The sequence below is a fragment of the Rattus norvegicus genome, chromosome 19, assembly GCF_036323735.1.
Source record: "Rattus norvegicus strain BN/NHsdMcwi chromosome 19, GRCr8, whole genome shotgun sequence".
Taxonomy (NCBI): domain Eukaryota; kingdom Metazoa; phylum Chordata; class Mammalia; order Rodentia; family Muridae; genus Rattus; species Rattus norvegicus.
Window position 1 is genome coordinate 17,240,642 of NC_086037.1, and position 13,726 is coordinate 17,254,367.

General features: G+C 42.8%; 1 protein-coding gene across 3 annotated transcripts in view; it reads left to right on the forward strand.

Annotated features, from left to right (window-relative positions):
• Positions 1–621: 621 nt before the first annotated feature.
• Positions 622–13,726, forward strand: part of LOC134483188 (uncharacterized) — a 341,330-nt gene continuing 328,225 nt past the window's right edge. For all 3 annotated transcript variants that reach the window (XM_063278455.1, XM_063278456.1, XM_063278457.1), the window contains exon 1: positions 622–1,172. In XM_063278455.1, the coding sequence (XP_063134525.1) occupies positions 1,028–1,172 (145 nt within the window). In that variant the 5' untranslated portion in view covers positions 622–1,027. The remainder of the gene's footprint in view (positions 1,173–13,726) is intronic.

Consider the following 13,726-nt stretch of genomic DNA (forward strand, 5'->3'; position numbering starts at 1 on the left):
CTTTGCAAACTTTTGTATTAAATTTGTTATTAGACACACTACAGGCATTCCATATGATCCTCAAGGGCAGGCAATTTTCAGAGATCAAACCAAATATTAAAGACACAAATGGCTAAGGTACAGGGAGGAGAATTAAAATATGTCTCCCCCACTCACTTACTATCATGCTCTTTTTGTAAGTAATTATTTGAATAACCAGATGTACATCTCTCCTGGAGACACAGCCAGAATACAGCAAATACACAGGCGAATGCCAGCAGCAAACCACTGACCTGAGAATGGGACCCCGTTTGAAAGAATCAGAGAAAGGACGGAAAGAGCTGGAGGGGCTTGAGACCCCATATGAACAACAGTGTCAACCAACCAGAGCTTCCAGGGACTAAGCCACTACCCAAAGACTATACATGGACTGACCCTGGGCTCCAACCTCATAGGTAGCAATGAATAGCCTAGTAAGAGCACCAGTGGGAGGGAAGCCCTTGGTCCTGTCAAGGTTGGAGCTCCAGTGAACTGGATTCATCGGGGGAGGGCGGTAATGGGGGGAGGGTGGGGAGGGGAACACCCATATAGAAGGGTAGGGGCAGGGGTTAGGGGAATGTTGGCCTGGAAATGAGAATGGGAATAACCTTTGAAATGTAAATGAGAAATACCCAGTTTAATTTAGATGGAAGAAAAAGAAGAAAAGGGAAAAAAAGATTCTCAAGGTAGATCTGCAACAGCGCCATTGCGATCCTAGGGAACATCACTGTCCCTTAGATTTGCAGAAAGCTGTTTCATCTACGTGGAAGGGACCAGATGTTCTTCTCTCCTCCGCAAGGGGGCATGCATGTGTCTTTCCACAGGATGCCGAGTCACCAGTCTGGATTCCGGACCGCCTCATCACATCATACAATCCCAGGGCAGAAAAGCAGAAAGTCTCCCCTCAACAACCGTCAGCGAAAGATGAGAGCGGAGCGTGCCTCATTCCTGATGACGCCAGACAGCTCTGAGCAGCGCCTCACTTCTGCTTTCACCAGGCTTCAGCTGCATGGTCGCTCATCTACCAAGCTGTTGCCAACTTGGGATCAGCTTCAAGAATTGGTCTCTGCTGCAAGAGATAGCGTGCTTCCTCTCCGACTCCCAGTTACTCCCTCCAATCTTCTCCTGCTATGCTTTCACTTCTCTTCACCCAGGTAATTATTTATCTCTATGCTGCTGCCCAAGACTCCTACTGGGCTTATTTACCTGATCCTCCCTTGTTTCATGTGGCCCCTTGGGAATTTGGCCTTGTCAAGGTGAGGAGAAAGTAGTTCTTATTTCAAAGAACGAACTTTGACTTGCTACAACTATTCTGGAATCGCTGACTCCCTTCCCACATGCTTTACTGTTAAAAATGACATTAAAGGGTGTTTCTCTTTAGAGGAGAGAGAGTTAATTTCAGAGTCTCCAACTCCTCGAAAATACGCATGCTTGTAGTGACGATTCCACCAGTCAGCGAGACATTCAGTTTCTAAAATTATTTTTACCTTTTAAAGGAGGCTTTCATTATTCTCCTCCATCTTCTTCAGGTCCTTTGCCTTCCCTTTTGTTTGCTTGTCAGAATGGCGAGGAGCTGATCTCTGTTTGGGAGAATATTGCTATTAATGGCTACCCTAAATGGTGGTCTTGCGGTTTTCTCTCCAAAGCTGCGTACTTTACTCCCTTTAGCCCTACAGCTCAAACTTTTAAACTTTTAGATTGGTCTGTTAGTAGTCCAGAACATGATTATCTATGCAATTGAAACAGTATAGGTTTACCAAAGGAGATGCTTCCTTACCGACCTCCCCTGCTAATGCCTGGTTTGCCCCTGGATGGGCTTCCCCTACCTTTCCCCCAATTTTTAATTCCCACTTGCTTCCTGTTCAGCCTGATCTATAGCGTCTTTGGCTGCTCCTCATAAAGTAACCCTTATTAGACCTCGTTCTGAGGTTAAGAGAGTTTCTGCTTCCGTTTTAGCCTGTGTGGCTGCTCCTTTCTCCTTTCTTTCCTCTGAAGAGCATGGCGATTTTTCCCTTGTCAGGTTGGTCATGGTGTTTATCATGTTACTTGCATAAATTGTCAATTATCTAATTGTCTTACTGTTACAAGGAAAAATGTTTTTGTCATAGTACGACAACCTCCTTATGTACTTTTGCCTGTCTATGTTAATGGGACATGGTTTTTCGATCCTGGCATAGAGGCCATTCATCATGCCTCCTCTGTACTTCGTAGAGGTAGGCATTTTGTGGTTGCCTTAATTCTGGGTCTTACTGCTCTGATTGGTGTAATGTCTCCTTTTGCCTTATCTACTACTTCTTTGGTTAGAGAGGTCCACACTGCTCATCTAAGTTATCTAAGAATGTTAGTATTGCTTTATTGATTCAAGGAAAGATACATGGAGGGTTTGAAGACAGGGCGAATGCTCTAGAAGAGGCAGTTCTTTATATGGGACAAGAAATTCAAAATATTAAGGTTAGATTATTAGTACAGTCATTCTTTGTTTAGAAGGAGTGTGTTACTCCCCTGCCTTATAATGAGCCAGTCCTGCATGCCCATAGCTTATACACTGTCTGCTGGAGTGCGGAACACCCTGCCCTGCCCTGCCCTGCCCTGCCCTGCCCTACCCTGCCTGCCCCGTCCCGCCCCGCCCTGCCCTGCCCAAAGAGCAAGGGTTAGCCCTGCTCCTGCCAGTCCCTCGAGCCCATAGCTTATACACTGTCTGCTGGAGTGCGGCTTTGCTCTGCCCTGCCCTGCCGTGGTTTGCATTGCCCTGTGGGCTCTCACTTCTTTGGCCAAAGACTTTTGAGATCTGGGCTCACCAAGCCCTGCACTAGGCAACACCTAGAAGCCAGAGCCAAATGAACAGATGCCAGGCTTGGCCCTGGGGACTGGTGTCTCCCCCTCCCCTGAAGTGTTTTCCCCAGTTCACCACTCCAGGTTTACTTTGCAGGGACCCCCGTAGGTGGCAGGCTTGGCTGATCCTCACCTGTGAGCCTGGGATAGTGGTGGGATGTAGGGTTGCTGGAAGACTTTCAGGGAGATGCAGGCCTTTCATAAACTCCTCAACCATTCTGTGCCCTCCCTGGTTCGCTCGCCCCGTAGAAGTTGGGAAGCCACTTTTCCCTGTCCTGTGTGACTTTCCCTGCATAGTGAGCTCTCCTGCAGGAGATACTTTCACATGCTTCTTTAAAAGCACCTGTTCCTCAGATCTAGATCAGCTGTGAAAACAGGCTTCTTCAAGTCAGGGTGAGAGCTACCCCTCCCAGCTCAGAGCTGCAACACCATAGGAGCCTCCAGCCCCAGTGCTGGATGGGTCCCATGGAGGAGTTAGAGCAAAGTGCCCCTTCTGTGAAGTGACTCAGAACAGAAGGCTCAGAAGTGACAGTCAACCCCCAAGTGCTTCTTCCAGGAGAAAGCAACCAGCTCTCCCTTTTAAACAGTTGTTGCCTCACATATGACCCAGCTGTATGACTGGAGAAGATTTCCTGGAGTTTAGTTGCCCAGAGTGTAAGCATTTCATGATTCTAAGACAGCCTCAAATTAAAACCGAAGACTCTTATTTTAAAACTTTTAAAAAATGAATCAAGTATAAAATACCAACATGAAATAATCATAATCAGAATTGAGCTAATTCCTGTGAAGTCATTTAGTTTTTCATTTTCTGCTTCTATTTTCAAGGCATCTAGAGTAGCACTATCTGAGATCCTAAGGCCTTCTATTATGGTGCTACCCATTCATTCCTCTCTCCTTGAGGACTTCTCAGGTGACTTAAGAAAACCTGATTTCTTTTCAGATTGTCCCCAGCTGGTGTGATCTCTCTGTCGATGGCCCTTGCCAAAAGCTGCAAAGGCAATGCATTGTTTTACAACAGAAAATTCCAGACATTAATTTACCAATAAAGTCTCAGGAGTCAGATGCTGTATTTAAGTGAAGCTCCCAACTGTCCTTCCTAATTCACTGTTCCCCCATAAGAAGAGCATTGTAGCTCCCTCTGCAGGCTTTCTTAAAAATCCTTCAACTCAAAGACTTTCCATTGCCCTAGTCATCTTCATTTCCTATCAAGTTGTGCCTTGATCTGCTCTAGACCTAAGTGCCCTTTAGCTTTGCAGTAAAGGTGTGAGGTAGGTGAGCTGAACAGTAATAAAGTCCATGTTCACAGTAAACAAAGAGCTCTTGCATTAAATGTCTGTGCCCTGGCGATGCTATACCACACAATAGTTTTTCATTAAATAATACATTCATGAAGATCACAGTGTGATCAAAAATTTTGCTAGTTAGAAGAAATCAGAGAAGGTCTAAGAACATAAGGTTATTGCCTGGAGCACAATCTCTCCCTGTTACTACTGTCAGATATACACTGTATTTAAAGAAGCAATGATAGTGAAGTACATTGCTGCCCTGTCTAAACTCAGAAAAGGTGGACCCTCCATGACTCCTGATGGTGTTTTTATATCAATGTAACATAACAAATGCACTGTAAAAGTAAAGACCAGAAGTTCACAGTATAATAGCATTTGCCTTACCATATCCTCCCAGTGGGGGTGGAGAATCTAATGTTCTGAAATCTTGACTTTAAGGAATTGTGATATTCGTGGAAATTCAATTCCTTTTCAGATGCTCCAGTTGTTGTGGCCCATTGCTAGAATGGTCAGCGTAAGCCTCCAGCCCCCCTGACAGGAAGCTCAATATATACTGCTCAGAGCTTACACGACATTCCCCAAAAGTGCTGTCTTTGTCCATCATTACTTTGAGACGAAAGGCCAGACTCCTTCACTCTAGTCTCTCCACAATCGACGTTCCTCCTCCCAAAACGCTTGCGAAGACGGGAAAACATGTCTTAGCTTGTAACCGCCAGACTCAGACTGAGAGAAACTAGGGCACTGGTTGTCACTACAACACTGGTGACATCACAGAGGATGCCAGAACTCTCTAGGAGATAATAGAATGTCCAAGAAGGGACAGCAGATGTCATGGGGAGCAGACTTTGCCTCCCTGCTAATGTTCTCCCTGTACTGAGCATAAGCAGAGGTGCCCTTTCCAGGAGACTTTCCTGGGGCAGAGCCACTGAGCATCTCCTGCTTCCAAAGCCAAATTTTCCTCAAGGCTTGATTATAAAAAACCTTAGTAATCCCTATGCATCTAAATGAATGTTTCCTTCCATATCTTGCCCCAAAATGTCTCACTAACTCAAATTGTCCTCATTCACCAATGTTAGCCATTAAACCTTCCTGAGATTTCACACCAGCTTGAATATGCACTCAAAAGTTCTCCTGTCTCATTCTGTACAGGTGCTTTATATCACATCAAGAAATAGTCTGCATGGTAGGTTACAACATGGGTGTGTGTTAGGGGAACACTCATGAAGTCATGTGCTTAGCAATCGACAATTGCCAGAATATTCCTTAGGAGAAAGAGTTGACGTCTTTAAGGTGCTAGGAAAAGTGTGGAGACCAGTTGGCAGAGGAAAGTGCAATATTGGAGCCACCAGTGAAGGGAACCTCATGCTAATCAGAACTGACTGCCATATAACACTTCCTACAATCTTCATATGAGAAGCTTGAGGTTTTTGACTGACTTTTTCTTTTTCTTTCTTATGTTTTGCTATATAAGTTGAGAGAAAGAGATAGGGCTCATGCTGCTTGTGGGGTTCTTGTCTCTGCACCAATGTCGCCAAAGGAGCACTGCTCACAGGCCTGAGTAAGATATACCATGAGCTTCTATCAGAAAAATAAAATAGTCAAGAGATATAGGGGGTGCACATAAACGTCTAAAATGAGGCTATAAACATGATTAAGTGGATAGAGCAAGGTCCCTGCACCTGTACACTGGGAAATGGCCACCCCACCAAACACAAAAGCATCTATCATAGTAAAAAATGAATACTTTATAGAATGCACACACTAACACTGATTGATCTTCTCCTTAGTTCAAATTTTGGGGGCAAATTCATGGCCCTAACTATCTTTCTCTCAACTTATACAGCAAAAAATAATTAAGAAAGAGAAAAGAAAAAGTCAAAACAAAAAGCTCAAGCTTCTTTCTCATATGAAGATTGCAGGAAGTGTTATATGGGAGTCAGTTTTGATTAGGCCATTGTAGATAGAACAGTGCATAGTGACCCTTAATGTGCTGGGCCCTATATAAAGATTTTTGCAATATTGGAATTTTAACAAACCTCATCCAGAACATACAGAAGAGGCAAGGATGTGATCACCATGTCCTTGCTCTCTATCAGGGTATTTTTCTATGTCCTTGATTGTCAAGCATATAACAGCAGCAATCTGAAATAGCTGGTAGACACTGAGAATCGTGGCTGAAACTATAGTTGTGGGTTACACACCTCAACTGTCAAAGGCCAATGCTGTACTCACAGTCCTTGGAGGCCACTCTTGTAAGCCTATGTATTGAAAAGTGGAAGGAGGTTTATCTGAGCTTAAAGTGCATCTGGCCAGCTAGGTAGAGGGCAACTTGTGATACTTGAGACCCGTCTAAAACCAGCACAGAAACCCACACTTCTTTCCAAGCATCATCTACGAATTCTCGATTATTTACCATTCTCTCCCTACCAGTTTTTCAGTTTTGAATGGTAGAAAAAAACTGGAACTGATCTTTCTATTCTAAGGACATTGATCTTTATTTCCTTAGGTCCACATTAAGAGTGCATACAAATGGATATCATCATCTGAACATCGTAGTATTATCTACTCTGTATATGTAGCATAATACTGTGCCTATGACAGTCTCAAGATTCCTTGAGTGTTGTTGCCCCATCAAGAAGTGTGAAGAACTGAGGCCAATCCTCAGGGATCCTTTGAGGGATTAGAAGAAAGCCATCAGAGATACTCCACTTCTTTGTCCTTAGATTAAATCAAGTTGACACAATGTGAACCTGGTGGGCTATTTAACCATAAATCTTTCTCCCAATCCCTCTTTTCTGAGTTCAGTCCATGGCAGAATTCGTTCCCCACCATCCTAGATATTTCTTGGTATATTTCCACTAGAGCCAGGTTTCTTTTTTTTTTTTTTAATTGGAATTAGTTGTAGTCAATCAACTGCTGCCGCATGTAAGAAATGATTAGTATCTATTGTAACTTACCACACTGTATTTGTGTATACAAGTACATTATTGGCAATCCAGCATTATTGAGGAATTGGAAACCAGCGCTTTGGCCTTGCCTTTCTGTGCCTAGTCCTGGCTCACAGGCAGCAGGGGGCAGACCTTGAGTTCCTCTTCAGGGACAGAGTGATGTTGAATGGGCTCTGAGCAGGCAGAGCAACACAGTTGAGGCAGCTCCTTTCAGTTATCAAACACATCATCTCCTTCCCATCATAAGGGCTACTGCTGAGGTCTTGCCCCCATAGCTACCTTAACAGCAGCGAATTTGTTACACAGCAGCCAGCTATTTCCTATTGTGCTGTAATATGCCTCCACATCATGGATGCCAAGAAACAAACTAACAAAAGAAAAACAAAAAAAACCTGACACTGAACTGTGTGGTGCTGGTCACATACCCTGTTTTGTTCTCTATGTTATGAGGTTTGTTATTATTAACAAATACCCCAACTATAAGCTTCACATAGGACCCATGAGATTCAAGGAAAATAGGAACAATTATGAGGAAAATGGCCTGAGTCAGGGACATAGACAGCAGCATCCAGCACTTGGGCGTGAGCCCACGTGGATCTTGCAGTGAGCTGGCCCTCAATGTCCAGGACACAGTTGTGAGCTGTTGTTCTGGTTGAACTGTATTTTTGTGTGCATTCAATAAACTACACCTATTTAAATGAATTCAGTGTTGGTGTGGTTTGAATCCAGACCCCTTGACACCAAATCTTCCCTTCAGCAGCATTTAGGAGAAGAAGCTAAGGTCAGGAGAGGTGACATCTTGCCATAAGTTATGTGACAAGAGGGATGGTGAAATGATCCCTTGTGACAAGAATCAAGGTTTCCTCTGTGGCACTTAGGTCTATACTGGCCCTGTGCAACAGCTTCAAGAACCCATTTCTGATTTTCCTTGGGATTCCCGTGATGATGCACTCAGTCAGGATTGGAAACAACCAAAATGGTAGTCAAAGTACTTGATTTAAAAAATGTACGGAACACTGCAAACTCATGTTTCAGGATATTTGATTACATTGTAAGCCCCAAGATTTGTTATTTACTTAAAAAAATGTACGTCTGGTGGTGTAGGTCAGCACTAACACAGACATTTACCTCTAGAGCTTGGTGGTTTTTATTGATAGAGAAATTGCATAGAATCGCCATAGGGACCTGTGTCTTAGGTCTGTTTCCCTAGTATATCCTCTATATCTATCATGATGGTGATCATGTTTCTTGCTAAATGTATGTGTGTTTACTGGGGAATTGAGTTTAGTGACGTGCAAATATTATTTAAACCTATGTATTAAATGTTGTCATTTTGTTAATTTTTGTGGTTTTTATTGGATTCTTTTGATTGACTGTTGTAGTTTTATTAAATCATTTCCTGTTTTCTCTAATAGTTTATGCTTCCCTTCAAGCTAAAGTATTCCTTTTAGGATCCTCTACAGAGCTGTCTTACTGGTTATACATATTGTGTTAAATTTATTTTTAGTGTGCATTAGTCAGCACAGTAGCTGGGCAGCTGCCTGCCCTCCATGGTATCAGATCTACTTTCCAAACAATAACACTCAACTCTTACTGACTGTGTAGCATCTTGGCTGCTCTTTGTTCCCCTTGGACAGCCCTCAGGACCAGGCTCTCCTCTCCCTTAACCATGGCTGCTGTCCTCTTCCTCTCTCCTCTCCATCACACACGTTCTTCCTTTATTCTCTGGCAGCTTCTTCTTCCTTCTTCCCTCCTCATGATCCTCTCTAGCAAAGCCCTCAAAGCTCACCTCCCCCATCTCTCTGCTGTGCAGCTGTTGGCTGTTGGCTTCTTTATGATCACAGTTAACTGGGAGCAGGGTCAGTGTTTGGGGGTTAACCAGTCTTGAGTTCTACAAATTAGCATTAAATAAAAGCAGAATTAGACTAATACACTACAGGGATTTCTTTAGTTTTGTTTTGGTGTAAGTTTTCTTTTATCTTTTCACTTTCTACTTTATTTTAGGCTATTTTTTTTATTAATTGGTTATTTTATTTATTTATATTTCAAATGTTTTCCTGCTTTCCAGACTGCCCTCATCAAATCTTAAATCCCATTTCTGCTCAGCTTTGCCCATATCACAGTGCTCCCCCACCCACACATATCCATTACCACCTCACAACTCCAGGATCTCCTTTTGGTGGGGCAACAGGCCTCTGTGTAGTCAATGGCCTCTCCCCACATGGATGCCTCTTAAGTCAGTCCTCTTCTACACAGTTACCTAGAACCATAGACCCATCCTTGTATACACTTTTGCTGGCAGTTTTGTCCCTAGGAACTGGGGGATTGGTGACAGAGGGTCTGGTTAGATATTAAAGACCAATGGTTGCTGCTGTCTCTTCTTTTTCTGGTTGTAGGTGAAATTATGTTTGGGTGCTTCTCTTCTTATTTTTGAAATTATTGTGAGGTGATTAATTTCTTGTTTTTTCTTGGGTATAGTTTAGCTCATTGTCTTGGATTTTTCCTCCTATTATCCTCGGTTATGCTTTCTTAGTTTAAATTTGTATTTGTCATAAAATATCTTGGTTTCTCCATTCATGGTGATTGCGATTTATGCTGGGTATAAGAACCTGGGTCTGCATTACATCTGTCCAGGATTTTTTGGCTCTTTCAGTCTCCGTTGAGCAGTCTGGTGTAATTCAGATAGGTCTGAATTCATTTCTTAGTAGATATTTATACCTTACCCTGTATAATATTCTTTCTTTTATCTGTGTATTTAGTGTTTTAATTATTATGTGAATGGAGCAAATTTTTCTGGTTAAATTAATTTGCGTTCTGTAGGCTTCCTGTACCTTTATGGCCTTTAATTTCTTTACCTTATGGAAGTTTTCTGCTATGATTTGTTGAAGATGTTTACTGGACCTATGAACTAGAAATCTCAATTCTCTTCTATGTCTCTTATCCTTGTGTTTGGACTTTTAATTGTGTCCTGAAATCCACGGATGTTTGGATTCTATAAACCATACATGTTTATCTGAGATGAGCTTTATTTTGTGCTTTGTGGGTGACCTCCTTTACCCCAACTCTTCCATTTAGTAGCATGTTGGATAATGAGACATGGTCAGGAATGGTGACTTCTTGCCATAATCTATATGAAAATAGGGAGGTGACTTTATGTGTGTCAAGTATCAGTAGTCTCCTGGGTGGTTTTGGTCCCCGGTTGGCTGTATGCAACAGTTTCAAAAGCCCAGGATTGATGTTCCTTGGGATTCCCATGGTGAGTCACACAGACATGACAGATAAAGACCAGAATACACAGGATAGTACTTGACTTCTGTAATAGAGAGAACATTACTAAGTTATGTTACAAAATATTTGATCGTACTGTGAACTCCATGAATGTATTATTGAATGAAAAAGTATTCTGTGGTATAGCATCGCCAGGGCACAGACATTTAATGCAAGAGCTCTTTGTTTACTGTGAACATGGACTTTATTACTGTTCACCTCACCTACCTCACACCTTTACTGCAAAGCTAAAGGGCACTTAGGTCTAGAGCAGATCAAGGCACAACTTGATAGGAAATTAAGATAACTAGGGCAATGGAAAGTCTTTGAGTTGAAGGATTTTTAAGAAAGCGTGCAGAGGGAGCTACAATGCTCTTCTTCTGGGGGAACAGTGAATTAGGAAGGACAGTTGGGAGCTTTACTTGAATTCAGCATCTGACTCCTGAGACTTCATTGGTAAAATTGATGTCTGGAAATGTTGTGTTGTAAAACAACACATTGGCTCTGCAGCTTTTGGCAAGGCCCATGGACAGAGAGATCACACCAGCTCGGGACAATCTGTAAGGAAATCAGGTTTTCTTAAGTCACCTGAGAAGTCCTCAAGGAGAGAGGAATGAATGAGTAGTACCATAATAGAAGACTTTAGGATCTTGTACTGTGCTACTCTAGATGCCTTGAAAATAGAAGCAGAAATTGTAAAGCTAAATGACTTCCAGGAATTAGCTCAATTCTGATTATGATTATTTCATATTGGCACTTTATACTTGATTATTTTTTTAAATTTAAAACAAGAGCCTTTGGTTTTAACTTGAAGTGGTCTTAGCATCACAAAATGCTTACAACTCTTGTATGGGGTCCGGCATCTAACACTATGGGGCTCGAGATTCTACTCTTAAATGCATCACCATCGACAGCTTCCATTTAACCAGCAGGGTCCATGCCAGGCAGACACTGAGCAGGTTGTATGTTCTGTTAATCTCCACAACAACCCAATTCAGCAGAAACACGTCCATTTTACAGGTGAAGAAACCACAGCTCAAAGCAAATGAGTATCAGGGTCCCCTCAGTCTCATGGGCTGTCACTCAGACCCACATCCTTCTCTGTACAGGGAAGCCATGGGCCTGATGTGGGCTGTGCAAGCTGACTCTGCTGAGATGATCAATGCTATTCTTGACCCTGGGAGAATTTAAGACAAGGTGACCCACAGACTCCTGGGATAGATTCTGCCTCTGGGTTCTAGGGTGGGACACAGTATCCCTTGTCGTGGGTCTCTACTCAGCTGAGGAGTCTGCTCCCATCGGTCAGCTTCTATGGCAGTGGTTCTCAACAGTCCTACTGCTGCAACCCTTTAATACAGCTCTTCATACTGTGATGATCCCCTCCATAAAATTATTTCATTGCTACTTCATAAATAATATTGCTACTCTTATGAGTCATAATGTACAAGGTATCTGATATGCAATCTCTGTGAAGCAGTTGCCACCCACAGGTGGAGAAATATTGCTCTATAAACTTTTTTTTTTTAATGAAAGGCTTTCACCTCAGAAGTACCTGGAGCAGTTGTAAGAGCCCTGAAATACTGACATGTTTTGGCAGACCCAAGACTGCTTGCCTTAATGACAACAGAGATTCCTGGCTAAAGGCACAATCTGAAATCACTGTCCCCAGGTCATTTCTTGCCTAAGTTTTCCCTCATTACAATGTCTGTCTGCTTGGACATGTCTGTCCAGGAAGCCAGTCCAGGTAGTCTCTGATACAGACAGAATGCTAAAGGCAAGAATGCTTTCCCTCTGTTGGCCCACAGTCATTTCTATAGAAGTAAGTTCAAATCCCCTGTGGATAAATGTGTGTCTCTCACATGGTGTGTGAGACTTGAAATGTCAACCGTTTGAGTTGACAAAAAACAAATTTCACTTCAGATTTACAGCTGACTAAAAATTATTTTTGGGAGAATGCAGAGGGTGGCCAGGCCTGAAGAGTCAGATCCCCTCCCTGCCTGGGATGATCCCACCCTCAGTAGACTTCAGCTTCACCTATAAGGTGTAATCAGAAAAATCTGACCTTAAGATTCTGAAGTCCACAATATGCACAACCCCTAAAGTTGGTAAACGGCCTATATGGGGGTTTTCTCCAGTTTAAACTATTCTGGCTTCTTTTCTCTCTTGTGCTGCAATCTGTTCTCTCAGGTCTGTTGGTCCTGGAAGGACCTGGGTTCAAGTCAAGGCCTCCTGGGTGGGGAGGAAGATGTTCTGTTGTGTGAATGAGTATGGATTAAGAATGTAGCCCCACCAACAGATTGGGAAAAGATCTTTACCAATTTTACAACAGATAGAGGGCTTATATCCAAAATATACAAAGAACTCAAGAAGTTAGACCGCAGGGAGTCAAATAACCCTATTAAAAAATGGAGTTCAGAGGCAAACAAAGAATTCACAGCTGAGGAATGCCGAATGGCTGAGAAACACCGAAAGAAATGTTCAACATCTTTAGTCATAAGGGAAATGCAAATCAAAACAACCCTGAGATTTGACCTCACAGCAGTGAGAATGGCTAAGATCAAAAACTCAGGTGACAGCAAATGCTGGCCAGGATGTGGAGAAAGAGGAACACTCCTCCATTGTTGGTGGGAGGCAGACTGGTACAACCATTCTGGAAATCAGTTGGAGGTTTCTCAGAAAATTGGACATTGAACTACCTGAGGACCGAGCTATACCTCTCTTGGGCATATACCCAAGAGATGCCCCAACATATAACAAAGACACGTGCTCCACTATGTTCATTGCAGCCTTATTTATAATAGCCAGAAGCTGGAAAGAACCCAGATGCCCTTCCACAGAGGAATGGATACAGAAAATGTGGTACATCTACACAATGGAATATTACTCAGCTATCAAAAACAATGATTTTATGAAATTCATAGGCAAACGGTTGGAACTGGAAAATATCATCCAGAGTGAGGTAACCCAATCACAGAAAAACACACATGGTATGCACTCATTGATAAGTGGCTATTAGCCCAAATGCTCGAATTACCCTAGATGCACAGTACACATGAAAATCAAGAAGGATGACCAAAAAGTGAATGCTTCACTCCTTCTTTAAAAGGGGAACAAGAATACCCTTGGCAGGGAAGAGAGAGGCAAAGATTAAAACAGACACAGAAGGAACACCCACTCAGAGCCTGCCCCACATGTGGCGCATACATATACAGCCATCCAATTAGACAAGATGGATGAAGCAAAGAAGTGCAGGCCGACAGGAATCGGATGTAGATCGCTCCTGAGAGACACAGCCAGAATACAGCAAATACAGAGGCGAATGCCAGCAGCAAACCACTGAACTGAGAATAGGACCCCCGTTGAAGGAATCAGAGA